Raw genomic sequence first — 25,558 nt, 5'->3', positions numbered from 1 at the left:
TATATTTTCATTTGTCAGAACACTACTATCATTTATCAGATAGAGTAGAAGATTTAACAAATATATTTATATTTAGAGGAGGTGGGCTTAAATAGCTTATGCCAAGAATTAAATCACTAGTTTACTGCCAAAAATAAAACGACGTTAAAGTCTTTAGATAAATCAATCGCGTATACATCAAAATTCACAGTTTGTATAGGGCCAGATTGTAGAGGAGGCTGATGGAAGGACAAATGTTTAGTATTTCGCAAGTGACGGGCTCAGGGTTTGCCAGATTTTAACCATTAAACACGCTTTTCTGTGCTAGACGTTTAGTATACCAGCATTGTGTGCACTACGTATTCATTAATTCGCCAACTCACTTCAAAGTTGACGGAGAAGTGGGCCGCATCTCAACCGAATAAATGTTTTTATAATTGTATCGCTGCACTTTCCAATACATTGAGTCCTTTTTAAAGAGAATACAGTATTTATTTATCTATGTAGTGTTATTTATTTGTTTATTTATTTGTACCTATATTATAGCAAGTATAGCGATTTCTATCATGTGAGTGAAATATATTTTTGCTGCAACTGCTTATGTGCTCCCATTTTGTCTGGATATTGAATGTAAAAGTATTATTAAGCACATTTAAAGGCCAGGTGCAATACGAATAAAAAAAACTGCTTAGCTGTTTTGTGAATCATTTATGTGTTGCACAGAGAGAGACTTTGTTAAAAGACTAAGAAAGAGAACATTCCACATGCTGTAGTGTGCTATGACTGTATTACAGCTTCACTTTGATCCAGCTCTCTTCTAACACAAACCATTCACTAGTAATATACTTCACATACCTTTGCTGTGCATATTGTACGCAACACATACTGTAGTTTTGCTTACTGTCCAAAGTTAGAAAAACATGACACTGTAAATACCTAAGTTTATGTTTGTGTGTTGGGTGGTGTAATTGTTGTGCTTGCAGGTCAGAAATTTTTACATTTAGTGGTGGGTTTTAAAGCAGGTGTATCAAAATCACGAGTGGTACTGTGTACAGTTGTTTCTTTATTTTGTGAATAAATAGTCTAAAATATCTCATGTCTCTGTTGTTTTTTCATTTTTAATTCTGGATAATAAATATTTTTTATTTACGCAGATCTGAACTAAGCAGAGCCCCCCAAAATACAAAAACTCACAGTGGTTCCCCTCCACAAAAATCTTTAGTAAAAGGCGAAAGATTTATGCGTAGACTAAGAGAAACTTGAGCTATACTGTATAGATGTATACTGTATATCATTTTATTGAACATGAAATGTTTTGATATAGTTCATCTATTTATTGTCATCTGGAACGAGAAGAGATTTTGTGTTTTGTTTCAGTTTTTAACTCTGATTTATTTTCCAATCACATTTACATGAATGATGTGAAGCACCTTAAAAATTTATAATGCAAAAAAAAACTTTAACATAAATAACAAATATTTTAAAAAGTATTTAAAATACTAGTACTTATCTTTAAAAACCCATATTGTGCTTGTATTGCATTTGAGTCATTAAAACAAGTTTTACTTCAAATTGCACGTGACATATTTATGTATGACATAAACAGGTATATTCTGTAAACTCCATTAAATCTCATTATGTGACTTTAAAAAACTAATTGTAGCCCATTGGTTCCAGAGGGGTCACAGGGACCTGGGGACCCACATCCCGTCTCTTACCCTCACTGGATAAAAGTATTATAAATTATAAAAAAGTATTACATTTCTCATACGTGTATTTAAACACATGATTCATACAGAAGTATTTTCATACAACTATTTTTCTTCACTTTAGTTTTATCTTTATTCTTTTAAATTAAAATTCTTTCAATAATTTTGCTCATGCTCTTTCAAACCTAACTCCATGGATCTTTAAAGCCAGCACAAGCCATAATGCACCAGACCTCCAATGCACCGGCTGCCATCTGCATTTAACTCTTTAAATGCACTAGCACGAAACCTTAATTGCAATGGTCATGTATAAATATAGCCATAGTGCTGTTCTTTGAATGATAAACGATTCTTCAATAACAAACAAAGAATTAGAGCACAGCATTGCTGAATGAATCTGGGTAGCCAACTTCATCCACGTATTTCTTTATGTCCAGCGGCTCTGACACTCGTATCACTGTCTGATCGTTTGCTCTTCCCTGGGCTGATTGGAGCTTTCGAACCAGCTCAGCCGGTGAGGGACGTTCGTTGGGTCTCCACTGACAGCAGCTCTCGATAATAGAATATCTGGAGAAATAAACATTAACATTTATTATTATGTGGGTTTTTAGTATTGTTTAGTGTGTGTGTGTGTGTGTGTGTGTGTGTGTGTGTGTGCGTGCGTGTAGGTACACCTACAGTGTTTTGGGGCAGTTTGGTGTTTTTTTCAATTTATTTCCTCTTTGTAAATACTGGAGAAGTTCACTCGGCCTAACATTGGGAAATGGAGCGTCTCCTGAGATCATAGACATTACATCCTTTAGACAATTCAGTCATTTTTTTCCCCCTTAACAAAAGACACAATGCTTGGCCCCACACGTACCTAACGTGACTATTTCATACAGCAAAATGCCAAACGCCCATCTGCAAAGGATTGAAAGACAAAATACAACATGAAGATCACAGGTCAAAAAATCATTGGAAAGATGTACAGTACACAACTCTACTTCACTCACATGTCACTGCTTTGCAAAAGAGGTTTCCGCGCCAACACCTCTGGAGCTTGCCACTTTCTGATTTCTATACCTTCCACACCATCCAGTGGAATTCCCGCATCCGTCGCCATCCGAAATGCTGGAGCCAACCCCCACAGCTTGACTGACAGGTCCCGATCAACCAGGATGCTTCGAGCTCTGACCTTGCCATGGATGTAGTTCTTACTATGTAGATACTCCTATGAGTCAGGAAAGTTTGTGTTATAACAAGAATCAAGTTCATGTATTTTGTAAATCAAAGGAAGTGTTATTAAAAAGGTAATAACAACATTATAGGATTTATTTAGAGGTCAAAATGGGCACCTAAAAGCATTTTTGTATTTATTTTAGCAAATCTATTATCTGACCAGAGCAGATCCAATCTGAGCACCCATGGTAAAGATTCGTCTTTCAGTCAGGTCACATGGTGCTGCTTGACCCGGGTGGTCCTGTAAAAGAAGAAATGAAGATTTTCCCAGTGACTACCACTTATGTGTCTCTTAAGAACAGCTACGTCTCACTAATGTACACAAAATGATTCCATAACATTTTGGGAAGCCATTTGGGCTTAAGACTGAGCATTGGTCCATACCTGTCTGCACCTCCACAGGAAGCTCAACAGGTCTTTGTGTTCCAGCTCCTCCAGCACAATCATGGGGGGCATCTCAGTGGTCACCTGCCCCAGCAGTCTGGGCAAAGATGGATGAGGGCCAAGCTCTGTCAGGAAGCGGGCAAAGCCCAGAAAAAAATGACCATCTCTGGCATCAGCTGATTCTACGGGAAAAATTAGGCAAGAATGAATATTTTTCAGTTTATGTAGGCCTAGTATAGTTTACGAAATTCTCTTTTGTTCTCTGAAAGTTGTCTCTCCATAGAACACCACAGTCTATGATACGCTCTCTCAAACTTACCTTTAAGCACTCGTAAGATGACAGGCTGTCTGTCCATGACAGCTCTGTACAAGGTAAAAGGCTTGTGTTGTTTTACAGGGAATGCAAGTGGCAGTGGACTGATCTTCTGAAAGATGTCACGACGCCTCTCTGTGGAGGTCTGAGGTACTGCAGATGTGCAATTCTGCAAGCTATTGTGACTTAGTGCTGTCATTGAGACAGCATGCTCCATTAGGTTGAACTCTGGTGGTGCTGTTTTTGTAGAAAATTAATAAGTGTTTATAAGACTGTTCTATAAATAGAGACACACATGTTATTATTTTAAGATCTTTACGTAAATACTTTAATTAATAAATAACTATTAATAAACAGTGACTAAGAAAGTATGTAGTGTGCAGCCCATATAAACAGTTTATCTACCATCAACCCCTTGCAGGTGCTGTCTGGTGCTGTTACGATGTTTGTTCGTGATATTACGGTGGTCTGGGTCATGCTTTTCAAACGTGTGTGGTCGATAAGACTGTGGTGGCTTATGGGAGAATTTGAGCACGAGCAAGATTATCAGAACGGCAAAAAAAGCTGCAAGAAACAGAACTGGAACAACTATCAGCTCTACTTCAAACACAAGCACTTCTGCAAGAAAGAAAGAGGAGGAAGAAAAAACATTAAAACACAAATTTAAATGAGTTGTAAGACACTACATGTGCCAATAATTTAATGTAGAGTTGTAATAGCATGTTCTACAGATAAATGCACATTGGGTTTTTATTGGTTATGTAAGATATATTTTTATTTATCTTTTAAAGATTGTTGTGTAACCTAATAAATTGTTAAAAAGACCAATAATAATCAACTTCTTAATAGTGACTTTTCATAATCTATTATAATGTTTTCCTTTGGGTCAGTTGATACAGAACGTGACATTAAGTAACAAGGTTTGTAGACCCAGAAGTAATAGGACTGCATCTTCAATTCATTAAAGGTCTGTGCAACGACATGACTGCTCCCTACACATGAATTCCTCTCTAAAGTCGCCCACATGCACACGTCTGAAAAGATAGTTCTGTTCATCACTAAAACTTTTTTACTGTTGTTCATGTTTAATCTCACATAGGGTTCAACATGAATCAGGATTGCCAGAAAATCCAATGTTTTAAACTTTTGACTAAATTCCAAGAGAGATTATTACAGTATGAAGAAATCCTTCCCCCTGAATAAAATAAGTTGAATGATGGATGGATGAAGAAAAGTTTAACCCAGGAAATCACTTACCACAGCGAGTATTGCCTGGTATACATGGATACGTTAGGTTAGATGAATTAGACATACTGTTGGGAAAAAAAGTTCTTGTAAATGTCTCATGAAGAGTAACAGAGATCTACAACAAGACACAGCAACTTATAAACAATACTAAATTTGTAGCCAGTATTTATGGTTTATGAGATGTGGATTTCTATACTGTACATGTATCGAGTATGGCATGTACATTGTTGATGGGAATATTGATTGGAATTCATGTTTTAACAGTGCCTTCAAAAGTCCATCATAAATGTTTTACAGTCTCATAAACTGATGGTGCTGCTCCCCTTGTCTGTCTCATAAATTGTTGTAAACTAAATTTTTTGGGCGATCAGTTACACAGACAGTTTATACTATAATGTACTTATTAAGAAACAATGTGCAGAACATGCAGTGCTGTAATTGTGCTCGTATTCTGCAATATACAGCACATAAAAACATTGTTGACATCTTCCCGTAACATACATGACCACTCTCACAGCTTATTGTTCTCTGCGAGCAAATACTTCCTGTTCAAATGCACTTCCACTTGTTTTTGAGACAAAAGACAGAAAGAATGCGACTTAACCAGTTCTTCTGGATTATGACACCTAGGCATCATACTCTCACACCCGATACACACCCAGCACACACAAAACACCAATTTGATCTCAATATTACGTAGCAATCTCAGTTACTGATCTTCAGTTTCAGTTTGATTGAATACATTGAAATTAAACCAACCAAAAATAGCACAATGTAGAATTTGTAACATTCATTCATTCATTCATTTTCTACCGCTTATCCGTGAATTTGTAACAGAAAATAGAAATGTATCAAATACTTTAAATTCAATGAATGAATGGAGAGTTTGTATAGGCTTATACACAGTTGTGTATAATACTGTACCTTCCTGAATTGTTAACTGTGTTTTAAAATACATGTTTCAAGCAAATTAACTCACATGTCATCCTCTCTGTAGAGAAGTGATGAAAGAATTTCTCATGTCTGATTATTCCTTATCACTGGTTGTTTTGTGGCAATCTCCGATTTGAAAACAACATGAGTTTCCCCATACTGTACATTGCTGTGCCCAGAGTTTCATCTGCTCTGCTCTATTGACTCCACAAGTGCTCCCGATCGGCTCCTCCGTAAGCAAGCTATGCGTTCTTGCTGCCACACCCACATCCTAAAGCTGTTTCTTTAAGCCCCGCCCTCACCTGGTTCAACCATAAATCTCAGTTGACAATTTCGTCATTGAACATCCTTTTTGCCCTGTCTGCCGCAACTTATACATCACATCTGAATTCCATCTTCTTTTTCACGAAACAGACGACAGACAAGATAACACATCACGGCGTGCTTCTGTTGTTTACGTTTTTTCAAAGGCGCACTTTTTATCCGAGGTGTTTGAAAAATGGCCCAAAGGACAGTTTAGATGTTGATGTTAAGACAAATATATACGTGTAAAAAAGAATGAAATAATACTTTATAAATTAATTTGCCATTTATTTTCCTTATGTTGATGCAATACGCCTATATTCATTGTGTGTGCGCGTGCAGGTACAGACTTTAATTTTAAATCATTAAGTTACACATATTTTATGTTGGTTATGCCTTAAACCGTAACCCTTCTCTTTGTATCATCGGGAGTATGTTGCTCAACATACTGTTCAACATCTCTGATGAAAAGGGTAAACCGGAGGTGGTCGCGTTCTGTTTGGTCCTCCCTGTCCTCCCCTCATCGTGTTTCACGGGGGGACCGGGGAGTTCCTGCTACTGCCCCCCTTCCAAATGAACAGGGGCCAATTGCATAAACATAGACTTTGTGTTAACAACAATTCTCACTGACTACCAATTAGTTAGGACTAATAAGTATTACTTTTAGATTTGAATTAGACCAATCTACCTTTATATGTGACTTGCTTGTAAGTCTTAGTGAGTTGCCAGGGGCGACCAGATGGACCACTATTAAACAAGTCGGCCCCACTAATGAAGTTTAGATTGGAATCTGCTGCTCTCTTTGTAATTCACAACCTTGATTCAATCCCCTCTTACACACAGACACACACAAAAGCAGAAACACATGTACGTGCCAAAGCACGTGCACATGCACAAACACATCCACACACACATGACTTAATTGGGCAACGAGACTGCTGTGTTGCACCACATGAGAAGGTGTGTGTGTGAGAGAGATGCCTATGTGTGCGTGAAGCCAGGAAAGCCGTGTGTGTAAGAGAGAGTGAGAGAGAGGGATATTGAGAGAACTTGTGAGTGTGTGTGTGCCCTCAGTCCGTGCCACCCCAGGGTGGGAATGCTAAGACAGACAGGCAGTTTATTTTTGGGTAAGTGACAGTGTGTCAATGGCCGCAGATGCGTCGCAAAGGAAGGCTCTGAGATATCAGCAAACCCTGGTCAGTCACACTCACCTTTTCTTCTGCTATTTCTTCTTCTGTCTGCTCTTTTGTGTTGTGCCATTTAAATCTTCTGGTGTTGCTCAATCTCTGCATGACGTGTGTGTTACTCTTCTGTCACTGTTGAGTACTGATTCACAGTGTTGAGAGAGCAGAGCGTGACTTTATTACAAGAGATTAAATGAGTGATTCTGCGGTTTGAGAAAGTTTTTGTCCCCTTAAACGGTAAAAAAATGAATGCTATTTAGAAACCACAACGATTATTGTATTATAAAAAAATTATGCTTATTTCCTTTTAAGTATTCCAAATGTTCTGGGTGGTTAAATGTAAAGTAATGTTTCCTTCCCAAACAGTGTAACTTCTGTACATTTTGAAAATTATTTTAATGCACTCGCCCCTATAAGACCACTTTCCCCAATATTGGTGTTAAAGCCATCAAACATCCGTATTTTTATGTTTGAACTCAGACATAAGGTCAAAGTTGAATTACTCCTGGCTATGTTTTGGCTCGTTCAAAGCAGGGCTTATTCATGTGTTAACATCACACATCATTATTTTCAATCATAAATCCCAAATCCCATCATATGTTCTGCATTCATCCAATTGAATCTTTCTCAAATTTGAATGTTAGAAAAAAGTTTGGTATGCATTTTCGGAAAAATACAAAGCATGTGTTATTTTATTTTAATATAAAAATAAAGATCGTAAGAACGTTTTTGAGAACTTCTTAAGAAGGAACATTCTACGAACATAACTAAATAATCTTAAAGTCCCAGTGAAATAAAAAAATTACAATTCGTATTTTTTCTTGAACCATTGCAGCGTTTACGGTAAAGAGCTTATCAATGTGGGTAATTTTCTTAAAAATCTGAAAATGCACTTCTCCCCTGAAATGACAATCCATCTCAAATGTAAATTTGTAAATGTAAATAATAGACTACAACGGAAATAAATTGTTGTAACCTTTTTGTTATCCTTGACAAGAGTGTGATGCTGAATGTCTATTAAAATAAAAGCATCCATTAAGAATAGTTTTGTGACCTTGCCCCAGATTCCAAGCACTGTGCTAAATATTTGACTTAAAGTTATATGTTTTGTTTGTCTTCATTCCAAAAACCACCCAAATTGTTGGGTGAAATCCCGGCACACATAATAAAAGCATTCCTTAATCTCTCAACCTGTCATTAGGGACCATCAGTGTGCTCCATTAGATCCAGAACATCTGTTTTGACTGACTGGATGTACGAAGGCAAGGCTGAATGTTTGAGAGAGGTGGTGATGACAGATATTATCAAGGTGTCATTATTTTCTTATGTAATCAGATGAGGTCATTCATTGCAAATCATATAGTGACATCACAGGGTGATTTATTAAACAGCATGTAGTGATTTAGAAAGCGTGTGGTAATGTATTTCCAAATAGCATGTAGTGTGGGGTTATCGGTTACCCAAAGTGTATTTAGTTAAAAAAAACTTTATTTACAATAGACAGGTTATTGTTGATCCAGCATGCTTTCGTGATCATTTATTGTTTATATTGTCAGCTTGGGTCTGACACTACATACGAACGTGTTGCATATTTCCACATAATTCCACATCATTCTTTATTTTATTATTAGTCAATTTCTTCATTTATTTTTAACAACCTCATTACACAGTTGTGACCAACAAGTCATTCTGGCATAGCAGCTTAGATCTTTAGCATAATGGCCAGGCATGTCAGGATATGCTGACAAGTGTGGCCATCCTAGCATTGGAAGAATGTCTATTTTAGAAGACCTTCAGCAGAATTACACATGACTTTGCATAACATCACATGACGACAGCATAACAATGGCCTCTACAGCCTTCACATACATCAGCATTCTATATACTGTAAAATCACTTCTAATGTAAATGACAGCTTGGGAACGGCACCAGCTTTCTGATATTAATGGCTTTGTCTGATTATTTGAATTTTTTACTTTGCACATCTGTCCCTATTTTTTTATAGAAATGTATTTTAGAACGGGATCAACATGCTTTTCCTTAGCACAACGTTTATTGTTAGCTGTCCAATGCCAGTTAGCATGAGAGTGTCGCCTGGTTATACATTTCCAACTTTGAGGCCTTGAGAGACAGATGAGCAAATTGGAAGAAAGAAAGATCCACACAGACGGCCAGAGAGAGAGAGAGAGAGGTGTAGAGAAGTGTGGCTGTGAACATTGGGTCACACCAAACTATTATTAGCACCCCGGCTTGTGTTACAAGCTCGGGTAGAAAGGGGGTAGCTCCAGTCTAGGGTGAATGGGGGGGTCGGGGATGTACAGAGTCGAATCGGACAGAGGAGGGAGGGGGGATATAGAAAGCGAGGGATTACATGTACTGTGGGAACGGGTGAAAGTAACTGGATAGACGCACGGAATGAAAGAGAGATCTGTTATGAGAAAGAGAGATGCATGATAAACCTATCATCCACATGGATCCGTTCCAAATGTGAAAGCAAGCACTTTAATTCAATAAAACTTTAAACTGCTATTGGCAATAAAAACAAATATAGATGCGTGTTTGATGAGACAGGGATCGGAAAATTATAAACTGCAGAGGAACACTTACGCAAAATCCCTGTGGTTTTAGCAGAGATGTCAAGATGAAGCCATAATATAGAATCAGTTAATTCCCGCCGCATAATAAATACAAAGATCTCTGTAGTATTTTCTCCAAATAATGAGTCTTTCAATTTCAGTGTGAACGGTAACATTTCACATCGGATTCTCTCATAGGTTTGATAATCCAGTCTCATTTGAGTCTATTTTTATTTTTCCAAACATTAGCAGACATTTCTGACACCAAAAAAATCGACATTTCAGCAACGAATTCTCCTATGTGGGTCCATTTTAGCAGAGCTTTCACTTTTGTTCTCACAATAGCAGTTTATGGTTTATGGATGATTTTATTGGGAACTTAATTGTATGTAAATACTAATGAAATATTGCTGACTGTATACTGTCTGCTGCATATAAACTATGCATTAAGCTTTTGTTGACGTGAAACCGTACCTAGATAGACACATCTGTCCTTTCTAATATTATTCCTTGTACAAATGCAGATCAGATTGAGTCATTGTGTTGTTTATATTGACATATTGAAATGATTTGTGTGGATCTAATGGTGAGATATATGGTGTTGATGGAAAAATAAGTTCTCAGAGGGTAAATAGATTTCAAAGAGCAATGCCTCTGCTTCACGTGTTAGCCACTAGATGGCGCTTATTTGTCTTGTTTGGTTTGCGTATTTAGACCTATCAAGCATAAATGACTGATTATATGTATGTTAATCAGGGACGTGCACAGGAATTTTGAGGGGCAGTAGCTCTGACCTGAAAAAGGGCACCCCCCCCCCCCAAAAAAAAAAAACTCACGGGCAATATGAAGGACTTAGAATAACAGGGTCTTTATTAAAATAAACATATATATAAAGAAGTAAAACACTGAAATACAGCACTCAATCACCTTAACTAGTACTAATAATAACACAGAAAAACATGACTTGAGTCATAAACATCCCTACATCAATATCCCTATCAAAATGCCTCCTGAATTGTCTCTCCTGAATCCGCCTCTTTTCAGTGGGCATCTTGGCTTCAAACAATACCCAAAATAGTGATAGGATTTAGGCATTTAACCATTTTGAATAAAATAATTAATATGATGCATTGCTTCCATCATTCATTCTTCTTGCTAAAACGAAATGTGAGAAACTAACTATCAGCAGACATGTAGCTTAGTTTGCCTAATGCCTACCTACCAAAGAAATTGTAGCCTAGGCTGCTTGTCTGCAAGCTATCTGTCTTATTATTTAGGCTAAACGTGGCAAACTCAGCCTGGATTTATTAAGATTTTAATTCATTTCATAAAACTTGATGATGATGATGATCATTCGTTTGTTATACATCACAAACTCACCTTTTCTGACAACGTAATGGTGGCCAGTTCCATATAACACCAAAAAGTAGGACACTCAGCATTTAGTGAGGCAAGAATAATTGCATAAGACTCTGGTGTACTCGCAACTACAATACAATTTTGTCCATCATATTGATAGTCTCATGATACAGTGATTCTGAAAATACTCTATTCATTGCCAGACAATAAAAAAAAAAACATTTGACCTGAAGATGTACAGCTCGTCGGTTACTTTTGTTTTTCTGTGCTGGCATGTCGCATGTCCCTTGACTACAAACGTCCACTTCACAGCGACATCCATGAAAAGTGTCTCTACTGCCTTTTTATATAAAGTTGTGCTCTTTTGTCCATTCCAGATTAAATGATGTCAAGTTGCCGTTATGATGTGACGTAGCCAGCACGTGGACTCCACTTCCACGTCTTGGAGGCTTGTTTAAGTTTTTAACCAATGATATATCAGATATTTATTTGACATATGGGCAGTTGCCCGGGCAACCTGAGCAACCCCCCCGTGCACGTCCCTGATTTTAATCATCTGTGCTTGTTTATCATCTTTGTTGTTTCACCTGTAACGTGTAATGATTAAGTAGGAACTTTTTATATTTGCATAGTTTCATGCAGATATGAGCTCGATTTAGCAGCAGAATGAGATTCAGCATGTGAAACGCTGAGGCGGATTATATTACAATAATTCTGCTGTTATGTTGCATTACAATGGATGCGGGAGACACCCCACTTACAGAATATGAATGAATTTATTAATAACTGCTGATAAATACTTTTGCCAGCTAACCCACTTATGACCTGTGAGAAGTTGTGAGTTACAATATAGTGAACTCTATACAGGAACTAAAATAAATATTTGGCCAATGCCAATAGTTTTGTGAAATGTTTAAAAGGTCAGGTGTCAGATTAGGTACATATATGTATCCATCTCATGTAATACGTTTAAGTAAACAAAACTACAGTTGTGTGTTTGTGTGTAAGAGAAAAGGAGAGAGTGAGTGTGAAGCAATGTAGACACAGGGAATGTATCTTCCAGATGTCTGGGTCTCATCCGGATGGTTATTAATCTAAATGCAGAACACCTCTCTTCCGCCGGTGGACCTTCTCAAGCATTTAGATTTTCCTCTATTTTTGGAATCTACTCTGTCATCTCTTATACGCTTGTTGTTCATGAAAAATAAGGCGACTTTTTTCCCTTGAAAAGTATCTGTTGTGAAGTTTAAAATGTTACTCTGACAATGTCCGCAGGCTCCTTCTAAATAAAAACTGGTAGGTAAATGTTTTAGGTCCAAACCTGTAAAATGTAATTCATGAAATGAACATTTAAAGGCCCCCTAATCCAGAATCTGCACTTTTAAATGTTGTTTGAACATATCTGTGTGTCAGGAGTGTGTGTACAGAACACCACTAGAATGATAAAAATCCACACATTCATTTTTTAAAATCCCCAATAAACCTCAACTGTCCTCTTCAACAAGCTGTTGGCATTCTCTCAGTTACCCGACGTCACATTGATTGAGCCCTGCCTATGACCGCTGATGGACTGCTGTCTCTGACCTCATCGAGTTGTCCGCCATTGTTTTCATGTTGGACTACTTACAGTGAGCCACAAGAATGTTTTGTAAACAAACGTGTTGACTGAACATAAGACTTCGTTTACTCCCGACATCTGAGCCTCTGAAGACCCTGTGGATAAGTTTTTAGTTTTAAACATACTAGATTTTTTAAAGTGCTAGATTAGGAGGCCTTTAAGCAAAGCGCATAAAGGGAGAGTTCACAAATATAATCCTGTCACCTCGTACAAAGCCTGTATGCTGTTACATTGTACATTTTACAAATGTGCAAATAGTATCATTTACAACACCTGCACTCTTTGGAAAAAGGTAATTTTTTCTGTCATCAGCTATATGGAGAGTACAGGGAACACCCTGGTGGGTCCCAGCGTAGAGAGGCCACCCGCCTACTAACAGAGAGACAGAGGAAAAAACACGGTGGATATCACCACCACAGTCACCATGGGCGGAGTCGCAGCCGAAGTCGACATCACAGCCATCATCATCTGAAGCTGGAGATAGGGAGTCATGACAGACAGGAGCAAGAGCAAGAGCAGGCCCACACATCCTCGTTCAAGAAACGGCGCTCCTATTCCAAGTGCAGAGGTCAGGGGGCCTGCAGAGGTCTTGCAATAGAAGATTTGGCATACAGAGATCTGATAAGGAGATGACTGTTATGTTTTCTTAGATTGTGTGGCTCGGGTACAGAAGTTCCTCGTTTCTAAACTGGGAGAAGATTGGATCTTTCTGGTGCTCCTTGGTATTACAATGGCATTAGTAAGCTGGAGCATGGATTACGCTAGTGCCAAGAGTCTTCAAGGTACAACACTACCCAGAATTCAGCAGCTTTTCCAAAATGTCAAGATTGTTATGCTGCTGTGAGGAATATGTCACAGATGCATAGAGATCTGTAGAGAATCCTTGAATTCATTTTTGTGATGTCAGGTTAAAAAGTGGACGGTAAAAAGGTTTATTTTGTCCTTTAACCTGCATCATATAAAATGTAAACGTAAATGAGTAAATATAATCAATTTGAAATATCTTACTACCATACCGTGTTAAAGTTTACAAATCAGAGGAAACAACACGATTCGCGGAAAAATTCACTTGTATGAATCTGTCCTTTTAGCTGGCTTACATTCAGTTTATCTCCCGGACGGTTACACTCTGTATATATTTTCTATTCCTTACCTTGTTTCATTTTTCGTCCTCTAAGCTCCCCTAAAACATCTTCCACGCTTTTTTTCTGCATGCCTCTACATGTCTCTTCCATGACTGGTTCACCTCTCCCTGTTCCTCAGCATATAAATGGTTTTATTCGGAGTTGAAGGGAAACATCCCGCTGCAGTATCTGGTCTGGGTTTTCTATCCTATGGCGCTCATCATTTTTGCCTCTCTCTTCTGCCACCTGCTCGCTCCTCAGGCCATTGGTGTGTACTCCCAGCTTTTTCCCTCTGCTCTGTTCTGTATACTGTACTTTTGTTTTTGTACCCCATCAGCTTTAGTTTGTCTTACGCCACATGTTTCAACACTAAACTTTGTATACACTATGTATATACATATTTGTCCATAAAAGTATTTGTTTTTATCTTGCACATTTGTGACATGTCAACACATCTCCCACAGCACCACACAGCAACATGTCAAGATCATTTATGAATTATATCTATTGTTGGTGTCAAAAATGTGTCACAGCATTGAGATCTGTAAATATTGCCTTTGAATTCATTAACTGCTTGAAAAAATGGACTGTCATTTTTTACATAATGATTTAAAACCTGCATCATACAATACCTTTAAAAGTTATGAACCTTCAGAATGATAAAAAACGCCACCTGCTGGTTGCTGTATCCATAGCATCATCTGAATACACTCTCGTGTCTTTTTCTCCTCTTTTTCTTCAGGCTCTGGTATTCCAGAACTGAAAACCATCCTTAGAGGTGTTGTGCTGAAGGAGTATTTGACACTTAAAGCATTTATTGCCAAAGTGGTAGGACTCACTGCCGGCCTGGGCAGTGGATTGCCAGTTGGAAAGGAGGTGAGATACTACAATTTTGTCATTTTTGGATTGGCCAGTTGGATTTGAAAGTGTATACAGACTTTGCAACAGGCCAATTTAATATCCTCTTTTCAAAGGAACCAAAACTGCACTGTAAATAAGTGAGGTTGACCCATTGGCCCTATCCTCCGCTGACCGTCTTTCTGATTCCTGTACGTTTTAGGGTCCTTTTGTTCATATAGCCAGTATCTGTGCGGCTGTGCTCAGCAGGTTTATGTCCTTCTTCTCTGGAGTCTATCAGGTAAGCGGAATTACACAGAGTTTCTAAAATGCATATTTGTCATATCCATTCATAATGTACGCTCATTCATCACCCAGCGATATGATGTCTTTTTTATTATGTATTATATTTCAGGACAGCGCTGATATACTGTGTCATATCATGCAGGGCATTTATGTTTTCAAAAATGTTTTCCCCTTCATCCCCCACTTGTGTTTTCAACTGTGTCCACATCTTTCTCTTTGTTCTGTGTCAGTAGAGCCCATATTGTTATACAGACATCCTCACAGTGGGTTGTGCTGTAGGAGTCGGATGCTGTTTTGGGACCCCTCTTGGAGGTAAAGCACATTGTTCATAAATAAACAATTCTAGATTTTGATTTGTCACACACACAGGTCTGGCCAAATCTACAGACTGTGCAAAAAAATCTTAAATTAAGACTAAAATATTATGTAAAGTATAAGATAAAATAAGGCTAACATACATTGTGGATTAAACAAAAATGTAACAAAAATCAAATTAATTTGGTAAAATGTTAAAAGAGTAATAGTCACGTGCAATTTGCAATATATTGCTACAATATAACCAACCATTGTTTTGTTATTAAAAATAGAGAGACAAATTTAATGCGAATTTGCAGGTCAGAGTTCACCAGCAGGTCAGAATCTGCCAGACAGCGCACAACTATTAACTTCTCCTTGAATGAACAAAAACACAAGATTATGCCAGAAAGCACATTTTGTATAGTATTTTCTATAGTATTAGTACAGTCTTCAACAAGTTGAAAAGAGTCTTAAATGAATGCAAAGAGTAGTGAAAGCAGGAAGCATATTAGACCTGCATAGAGCAGCAGCTGTAAAATGTGTACACAATTAATTTTGTAAGATATAGAAGTTATAATAACAGTAATAGTTGTTTTTTGACACTATTTAGTATTTTCTTTTATATAAAATATCCTTTTAAAATGTCTACTCAGTTATATCAAACTATTATAGCAAAGTAGATGACATTCACTACTAAATGTTGTTGTTTTGTTCTTTATCAAGGTGTGTTGTTCAGCATTGAGGTCACATCAACCTATTTTGCTGTGAGAAACTACTGGAGGGGTTACTTTGCTGCCACGTTCAGTGCTTTCATATTCAGGGTGCTGTCTGTGTTCAATAAAGATGCAGGTGAGACACTGTGCTATACAATTCCAGAATGACACACACTTTTCTGCCTCATTGAGATGAATATGTGGTAGTCTTTCTCTTTGCATATATACATCCGACTTTCCCGTTTCTCTCCCTCAGTCACCATCACTGCTCTCTTCCGTACCAACTTCCGCATGGATTTTCCCTTCGATCTGCAGGAGCTCCCAGCGTTCGCCATTATTGGGTGAGAGCGCGGGGCAAGAGCGTGCCGTCCGTGGTGAGGGCACAGTCCTGAAGCTGTGTGTGTGTGTGTGTTAAAGTGAAAACCCTTGATACACTCGCAGACCTGAGTTTGAAATTTAAAAAGAAACCTGATGCTAGCATCGGGATTACAGTGTTCACATTAACTTGGATTTTACTAACACATTTTGACAGTTATTCCAATATATTTCATTTTAAGGATGTTTAGGATCTATATTTGTTGCTTCATTTAGAGAGCTCTTTTTGTCTGGATCTTTGAAACAATGTGATATAATTGGCCTTGTCCCTTTTTTGCACAGGATATCTTGTGGCTTTCTTGGTGCTTTTTTCGTATACCTGAACCGCCAAGTGGTCCTGTTTATGAGGAGACCGAACATCCTCACTCGTTTCCTAACAAAACAGTAAGGATGAAGTGACAAAAGGTGTTTGGGCTTTCATTTTTAGGAGTTAATGGGGGTATGATGTGCAGCACTATTTGTCGAGTTCATTTGCTGTAATTGTAATCCATACACGGACATGTGTCACATTTTGTCTCCCCAGTCGACTGATCTTCCCTGCTGTTGTGACCTTAGTGATTACAACGCTGACATTCCCTCCAGGCTTCGGACAATTTATGGCTGGAGAGGTCAGATTGGAAACATCTGTTAACAACTGACATCACTACCAATTTCTATCATTTTCATACCAAATGTTCCTGTAGCTTAACTGGTAAAGCAATATAACGGGTTTGATTCACAGGGACTTACAGTGTTACAAATTTTTGTTTTGCTCGACCTTTTTATAGTTCTTGTCCACTTCTGTGGTGCTAAAAGACAAAAAGGATCAAATGTACGCTTCTGAAGTTTTGGATCACTCATTTTTAGTAACTTATGTTGAACTGTTGTTTAGAGCTCAGTGTTATGCCAGTTCCTTGTAATTTCCGTGTACGAGTAATATTATCACAATATATAAATGTGTGAAAATGATTGTACCGTCGATGGTAAAAGAAATTGTGATTTTCATATTCAGCATGTTAAACTTAATTAAGAATAAAGAAACAGTCAAAATTAAAGCGAAACACAACTTGTGTATGTATACTTATAGTGTAGGACTTTGGATAAAAGCATCTGCCAAATGCATTAATTCAATGTTATCGTCTCAGGACGATCCTCTAATGCTTGGTTGGTTTTTCTCTAAAACAAATATCAACATTTATTTGGGTTGAGTTTTGAAATATGCGATGGATTATTTTACAGCTGATGCCCAGGGAATGCATCAACTCACTGTTTGATAACTTCACCTGGACAAAAATATGGGGCTCCCCTCCTCCACCTGGTCTCGGGCGCTCGGCTGTCTGGTTTCACCCCGATGTCAGTGTCTTTGTCATTCTCATTCTCTTCTTCATCATGAAGGTTGGTCGTTTTCACTTGTTCACATTTATCTCCCAGACATTTGTCCTTCGGTTCTCTCTTTCCTATTAATCTTCACCTCTCCGTTTCAAGGTCCATCTGTGCTATTTAACTATTTAAGTTTTTCGATTTGTCTTAGTCTAATGCCTCCTAATAAAATGCATCGCAAGGACTTTTCAAGCTTTTCTCAGGCTTAGTGGTCAGAGCATGGTGCTAGCAACGCCATGGTCATGGTTTCGAGCCCAGGGGATTGCACATAGTCGGAATCAAACGTTTAGTACAACACAATGTAAGTCGCTTTGGATAAAAGCGTCTGCCAAATGCGTTAATGTAAATGTACTGTTTCTGTCCTCAGAAAGTGAACTGCAGCATTAAAGTGACAAAAAGACAATGTGGTGGAAAAGGTCTATGAAGGCACTGAGGTTATGAACCTCAATAAATAAAGAATCTTATCAATACACTTTTACCATTTTGTATAAAAATTCTGTATTTTTACTTTAAATTTGTAAGTTTTACCTTCATTTGATAATCAGTTAAATGGCTGAAATAAATACCTTCGCTTGTCTAAAGCGTCTCCAGCTTGTAGTCCTGACTTCTACTATCATCTGCCATTTTACGCTTATTTTTGCTTAAGAAATCGAGTCTGTCTATAATATGTATAGCTGACAGCATTTTATAAAATTTCATAATTAAGACAACCATATGAAAACATTATTATTTATCTCACAGTTTTGGATGTCTGCAGTTTCCACCACGATGCCCATCCCATCTGGAGCCTTCATGCCTGTCTTTGTATTGGGTAGGTCTTATTGAAAAAATGACAGGTTTATTGAAAAAAAACTAGGCTGTCACATTTAAAATAGAGTAGTGGAATCTAATTTAAAATCTAAAAAAATTTATAAAAGTACATTTATGATACTGACCATAGTACAAAATGCTTTTAACATTCTCTGATCATGCTGGGAGAACATAAATAATACATCAAAAATAGTTGTTCATTGTTAGTTGTAAGAAATCTAATTCATTAACTTTCATTAACATCTTTGTTCTGAATTCTTTTATTAGTGGTATCAACGTTTGAACCTGTTTTGATCATTAATTACATAATACACATCTAAAACAGACTACTTAAATGCGCTGGGCTCATGACCTCTTTGCTGTTCCATTTACAGGTGCCGCATTCGGTCGTTTAGTGGGTGAGATCATGGCCACTCTCTTTCCTCATGGGATCATGTTTGATGGAATACTGTACCGCATCATCCCTGGAGGGTACGCTGTCATTGGTCAGTCATCCTTTCCTCCTCCTCCTCTTCCAATCCAGCGCTCTTAAACTATTCTGTCTATATTACTGAGACAGAATTTGTGCCCTAGCTTTCCTCAAACATTTTAAATGTTTCTTTTTAAATATCGCTTTTGTTGCATCGGCTCTATTGCCCAATGCTTCCTAATGCCACACTGATGATGTCACCTGCTCTCCCTTCTCTTCATTTCAATCCCTCCTCTGAATAATTTCTGTCCACACGCATTCATCACGTCACTCCTCAACCTGTCATGCATGCCGTGACTCTGCTGCTCCATATTTCCGTTATGTGATTGGTCCGTCTCTGTCTGTCTCCTCAAGGCGCAGCGGCGCTGACGGGCGCGGTCACCCACACCGTGTCCACGGCAGTGATCTGTTTCGAGTTGACTGGTCAGATATCTCACATCCTCCCTATGATGGTTGCCGTCATTCTGGCCAACATGGTCGCCCAGGGCCTGCAACCCTCATTGTACGACTCCATCATCCAGGTCAAGAAGCTGCCGTATCTCCCCGAGCTAGGATTCGGCCACATAAGGTGCGCAGACGCAGCAGAAACCGACAATGTGATGCTACAGTATCATGTCGTGAAGCGGCTTGCCGCCGAGCTCCCCCTCCTTTCATCCTGATGGCCCCTCAAAGCGCTTGTGATTTATTAGCAGTGGGAGCTATTAGTGAATACACTTGTCGACAAGGGGGGGCGAAATGAAGCCTTGGCTCTCTTCCAGCTAACTGTGATCCGCTCCACATATACATAATTTCAGACGTTTATTTCGTCTTTATTAAGGACACGACCTTCTTCTCTTTTATTGACCCTTTGTGGTGTAGGGCAGTGGATGCATATTAATTACCTTGAACTTCGTAGGCATTGTTATTTACCACATGGGAAACAAACGCAGGGTCAAATACTGTGTTATTGACACAATATCACAGTTATTGTTTAAGCTTATTGCTTTATATTCTGTGTTCTTGCAGCCAGTATAATATCTTTGTGGAGGATATCATGGTGAGGAAAGTCAAGTTTTTAAGTTCCCACTCTAGATACAGAGAAGTTCTGCATTTACTGGATACAGCTTCCTTAAAATCCTTCCCTCTGGTTGACTCAAAAGGTAAGACTTAGACTGCTTATACCTCCGTCCGGATAGTTTTATTAGGTTTATTTAACCCATCAGTATAATGTTATGTTCTATAGTTGCATGCCGTATACTTAGGTGAGGACTGTTTCCAAAACCTAGGGAGCTGTCTACCTAGGCAACATTTTAAGCATCAAGCTTTCGACCTGAATGTAGTTCAGAAGGTTAGGCAACATTGGGTATAAATATATTTCATTTAATCCTGAAAAGTATAAATATAAATTATTTTCTTTCCTACATTTCTGTGTTATGTATTTTTGTGCTTATTAGACTGTTGCATTGTTGCTGCCTGTGTAGTGTGTTTTAAATCGGTCACTTACAGGACCCTTTTTGGTTAGGATGCTGCCTTCGTATCTTCCTAGGCTTTGTGACAGCACTCGTGTCTTGAATGATTTAAATGCCCATTTGTAACAGTTTTTTAACTCACTTCACCTTCAACAGAATCTATGATTCTATTGGGCAGCATTGAGAGATCAGAGCTTCTCGCCCTCTGTGATTGGTGGCTGTCGGCAGAGAGGCGGATCTTGATGCAAGGACAGGACTCGCAAGGTCAGGTGACATGTGCCAGTGTCAGCTGGGAATCGTTTGCCTTTGTCGATGAGGATGGGGAGGAGAATGAAGATGAAAATGAAGTAGACGACGGGATGCAGAAAGAGGTTGGTTTGTCATGGATTATCTTAAAGTTTAGAATTTAAAATGTCTGTCTATCTGGACCAAGACAATGTCAGTTTGTATATGGTAAAATGTTTCTGAAACTAGCATCTATAATAAAACAGAAATTAGTTTAAATAACATTTGCCTTCACTAATTAATTTGAAATTAAAATCTATTTTTATAAGCACAAATAGTGCACATTTTAGTAGTCCCCATTTTTTATATGAGTGAATAACAATTCCATGTGCAGTAATATTCAAAGAATTCGCTAAATGCTTTCGATTATTCGCATCCCGAATAAAAGTTTGTGTTTACATAAGATATGTCTGTGTACTGTGCATATGAGTTTTACATTTAAAAAAACATACACATACATGTACATATTAAAGAAAATTAAATAAAATAATAAACATTGATGTATCATTTCAGTTATTAGTAAATATAAATAAATAAAAGTAAATTTTTCCTGAATATGTATCTGTATGTGCTCATAAATACAAAATTCATATGCACAGTGCACAGATATACTGTACGTAAACATAATAATTTTTCTGGATGCAATTAATAGCGATGAATCATTTGACAGCCCTACAAAAGTATGATATAGATTATTCCATATCATACTAAAGTACATTTTCCTCTGTGAATCTTTAGACGATGCCAGTTCAAGAGGAAAGAAACGGTCCTGTGTCACCACCTAAACCATCAGAACCTTCAACCAATCACACGTCTCCTGGTAAGAGAATTTTCTTGTGAAAACAACTTAGTGCAAATCATGCAAACTATTGGACCAGCATACTTATCCTTTAATCCATTTTCCTTCTTTTTGAGTCTCTGTCTCTTTTCTCCTGCTTAGATAAGGCTCCTTCCCAGTCTTTTGGGAGAATATTACGAAACGTCTTTTCGTCCTCTTCAGAAAAACACACAGAAGGTCAGCCACAGGTACATTGTTTGTGTTCATAGGTCCCTTGTGTACGTCTCTGTGTGTGTGTGTTTCTGGCTCAGATGGATGATAAGCATGAGACTCTCCTCACAATGTAGAAAAACTGATGTTTGGTACATTGTGAAGACATCCAAACTCTCTCCACAATTACTTGTTGAAATGAAAATGTGTGAATGCAAAATTGTGATTAGGCAAGGATTAATGTCGGAAAATATCATTAGCTCAAGGTAAACGCAACAGTAAATGGAGTGTGTGTGTTCCATCTAGTGAATTTGGGAGCACCAAATGAATTACTGTCAGCATTTATAACATTTTTAATGGATGGTCGATAAAATGAGAATAGGAAATGGTGTGCATTAATATTCCTCATTGTTTTTCAAGGGCATGTACTATTAAAGGAAAATGAATGGCCTTCCATAAAATGTATTAATGTGCAAAATTATACAGTCTAAAATACTAACAGCAAATACAGCTCTCAGCGTATTCATGAATGATATTTTCATGTCATTTTTTCCATCCATTCAGGAGTCTAGTCCTCCACCTTTGACAGATACAATGACACCAGAGGAGGTACAGCAACATTTCAACACAATATCGTTCAACATTAGCTTCAATTCTTATTTATTATGATCTGAACGTTGTTGGATGTTTTTTTTTTGTGTGATTTTTTTTTTTCCGTAGATTAAAGCATGGGAGGAGGCAGAGATGGACAAACCTCTAGAAATCGATCAGATCAGAATAGACCCCTCTCCCTTTCAGCTAGTAGAGAGAACATCACTACATAAGGTGAGATGATGCAGTTACTAGTGTGAGACACAAAATGAAAATCAGAATTTGAATGGCAATGAAACTGAATCGTCGTCGTTTTCAGACTCATACTCTGTTCTCTTTGCTGGGGCTGAGTCACGCCTATGTAACCAATACTGGCAAACTGGTGGGAGTTGTAGCACTGAAAGAGGTAATTCATCCATTCATCCATCCATATCAATCAGTTTATTTCTATACATACATTCATTCATTAAAGCTGCAATCCATCATGGTTTGTTTTTACTTGTTAGCTTCAAAAAGCCATCGAGGGCTCCACCCGTAGCGGCGTGCGCTTACGCCCCCCTCTGGCCAGTTTCCGGGGCACCATTCGCAAGTCTGCAAAGCCTCCTCAGGCCTCCTCGCCTCCATCCTCTCCGTGTTCCGCCACGGCCCCCTCCTCACCTCTGTCCGCCCCCGTGGTCCCTCTCGGCCATTCCCCAACCCCCGCGACCCCAGAGAACCACCAGAAAGAGGAGATGGAGGTTTGGATTGAGGGTTTGAAGCGGGAGGTGATAGTGGAGAACAGCAGTAGCACGACAGCAGGAAGCAGCAGCAGTAGTAGTGGGACAGGAAATAGTGACAGTGAGGCAGGAAGTCCTGATTGTAGCCCCACCCTGCCACCCACCACTCTTTCCCCTATCCCTCTCTCCACCCTGCAGCCTGTACCCGAAAACAAGGAGAGTGAGGACGAGGATGAAGACCCGCTTTAGAACGGAGATGTTTTTTTGTTTTTCTTTACATGGATGTGTGACTATTTGTTCCCTTCAACTTTTATATAACAATTTTATGTTTTTTATTCATGTCTTGTTTTAAGGTTTTACAGTGTCCCATTTAGTTTTTCTTTTATTGTATTGTTCCTCGTCCTCTCACAAACAAATTCTGTCAAACAGTATAAACCTTTTTTGGATGGCTGTCACGATGTGCCCCCGGAGCAGTATTATAATAAGGCTTGTTACTGAAATAATGGGCTAACCGCTGCTCATTATTTTACCCCAATATAAAAACCTAATATAATTTAAATATAACATCCCTGTTTTATGTCTTCCTTTTCAATCAGCAGGTAACATGGAACCTGGGATTTACTTAATGTTTTCAGTGCCATTCTGGATTTTTTAATGCAAGTCATAAAGAATATTCTTACTGAATTTGGCTATTTCTGTCGCACCTCAAAGCAAAAGTTGGCCAGCAGGTGGCACATTGAGAACTTTTTTAGAATTTAATAGGGCTTTTTTTCTGTAATTTTTTTCTGTTTTGCAACTATTTTAGTAAGGGTGTGTGCTGTCTTCTTTTAAACCTGTCCTTTGGTTCACCTTATCTGTCAAAAATACTCTCAGGTGTCTCTCATGTCTTTAAACCAAGACTGCTGTTTATGAACAATCTATGTGGAATTATGTGATCTATTGTCATTTCAGTGAAGTTTGAGTTATATTTGTTTGCCTCCGTGTTTCTCATCCTAATTTATTTATTTATTTATTCATCATAATTTTTCTGTGTGATGGGATGTTGACAGAAACCTAAGAAATTCTGGCTTGTTTCAACCCATGTTTGGGTTAAGTATGGACATTTGTGACCCATCTAAAGTCTTTTGGGGGGGTGATTTACTGTTTTCTGCATGAAATCATCCTACATAATGTAAAGCGCATTCTGTGAAAATATAAAATTGCCTGAGTACGGCCATGTCAAAAATGTACAATATAGGCCTACTGTAGAAAAATGAATGCTTGAAGCTTATCATCTCATCATTAGATTATGAGACTTCAGCCTGGTCTATTTGCATTGTTTCATAGTTTGTAAATGTTAATGATTTGTTCAAATAATGTATTGTCTTAGTTGTTCTATATATATATATATATATATTATGTATGATAAATTATAAGTAAATATCATGAATTGATGATACAATAAACTATGGCAAGTTTAAATAAATATGTCTATCATGTGGTACACTATTTGTTTTCTGTCAGTGAATGGGCCGGCATCCTTACAAGCATCCGTAATTCTTTTAAATTGGTATTGATATCCTTATGTTGTTTTTCTGTTTTCGGGGAACACAAATGAGACGGAGATTCACAATAAGGATTTTATTTACAGCACATTAAAATGCACATGATTTAACTGAGATTACAAGATAACAATGAATGTTTAGGGAAACTCAAAGATTGTTTTCTGCCTTATATCTCAGTAACAATAATTCACTAAACTAAATCATATTTTTGATGACCTTCACAACTTCTCACGTTAGCATTGTTTGGATGGTTTTGCTGTGTAATTCAAAACAGCGAGAACATATTTAGAAAAGAGTGTAATTTTTTCTTTTTGACAGAGCTTGATAACCATAAGCACTCATCCACTTTCAGCAAGTTCACTGATAATTGTTATCTCTCTCTCTCTCTTGCAGGTGGGCCTACCAAATTCCCACAGTGTCCCACAGTGTTCCAAATATCACAATGAATGACATATTTAACAATAGAAAAATAAATATTGCATTAGCTTTGCATCATACTAAAAGCAAAACTCTCAAAATCATCCCAGAATATAACTCCTTTGCTAAATCAAAAGCATTCCAGATTGTTGGCACAATATCCATAACACAACTTGACAGACATTTTTTTATATTTTGGAACATGTATGCATCTATTTATAAAGACAAATATTAGTGAAGTGGACGCTATAGTTGAGGGCACTTCATTTTGCAGCGTACATTAAAATTACAGCGTATTAAATCATTTGATGAAAGCCTGCAAACATTAACCAGAGAAGCACTTTCTCTCCACAGTCATACGGTCTGTCGTGACAAAATCATATATGCTATACCCTATAGGGTAATAAAAAAGTTACAGGGTTTGAAAGAAATGTCTATTTCTAGTGGAAATG

General features: G+C 37.9%; 2 protein-coding genes across 2 annotated transcripts; one reads left to right on the top strand and one right to left on the bottom strand.

Moving 5' to 3' along the window:
- Positions 1 to 1,254: 1,254 nt before the first annotated feature.
- Positions 1,255 to 6,033, bottom strand: styk1a (serine/threonine/tyrosine kinase 1a). Its single transcript, XM_079485703.1, has 10 exons — positions 5,834 to 6,033; positions 4,864 to 4,919; positions 4,012 to 4,224; positions 3,613 to 3,843; positions 3,294 to 3,475; positions 3,070 to 3,150; positions 2,684 to 2,901; positions 2,551 to 2,591; positions 2,367 to 2,463; positions 1,255 to 2,255 (listed from the first exon to the last, which is right to left on the bottom strand). The coding sequence occupies exons 2-10, from the start codon at positions 4,916 to 4,918 to the stop codon at positions 2,060 to 2,062; spliced, it is 1,314 nt and encodes a 437-aa protein (XP_079341829.1). The 5' UTR covers position 4,919; positions 5,834 to 6,033; the 3' UTR covers positions 1,255 to 2,059.
- Positions 6,034 to 7,214: 1,181 nt separating this feature from the next.
- On the top strand, positions 7,215 to 23,394 carry clcn1a (chloride channel, voltage-sensitive 1a; the record flags this gene model as incomplete). The annotated part of the gene is made up of 23 exons (XM_079484102.1): positions 7,215 to 7,286; positions 13,140 to 13,395; positions 13,478 to 13,609; positions 14,091 to 14,219; positions 14,694 to 14,827; positions 15,012 to 15,089; positions 15,328 to 15,406; positions 16,115 to 16,240; positions 16,361 to 16,445; positions 16,762 to 16,863; positions 17,003 to 17,087; positions 17,698 to 17,853; positions 18,580 to 18,649; positions 19,023 to 19,133; positions 19,472 to 19,685; positions 20,123 to 20,256; positions 20,722 to 20,912; positions 21,589 to 21,670; positions 21,791 to 21,876; positions 22,403 to 22,447; positions 22,559 to 22,663; positions 22,749 to 22,835; positions 22,936 to 23,394. Exons 1-23 carry the CDS (start codon positions 7,236 to 7,238, stop codon positions 23,392 to 23,394), a joined length of 2,997 nt encoding a protein of 998 aa, XP_079340228.1. The 5' UTR covers positions 7,215 to 7,235.
- Positions 23,395 to 25,558: the final 2,164 nt, after the last annotated feature.

The sequence above is a fragment of the Barbatula barbatula genome, assembly GCF_947034865.1.
Source record: "Barbatula barbatula genome assembly, chromosome: 21".
Lineage (NCBI taxonomy): Eukaryota > Metazoa > Chordata > Actinopteri > Cypriniformes > Nemacheilidae > Barbatula > Barbatula barbatula.
Note: the sequence above shows the minus strand (reverse complement) of the source record. Positions and strands in the feature narration are given on the sequence as shown.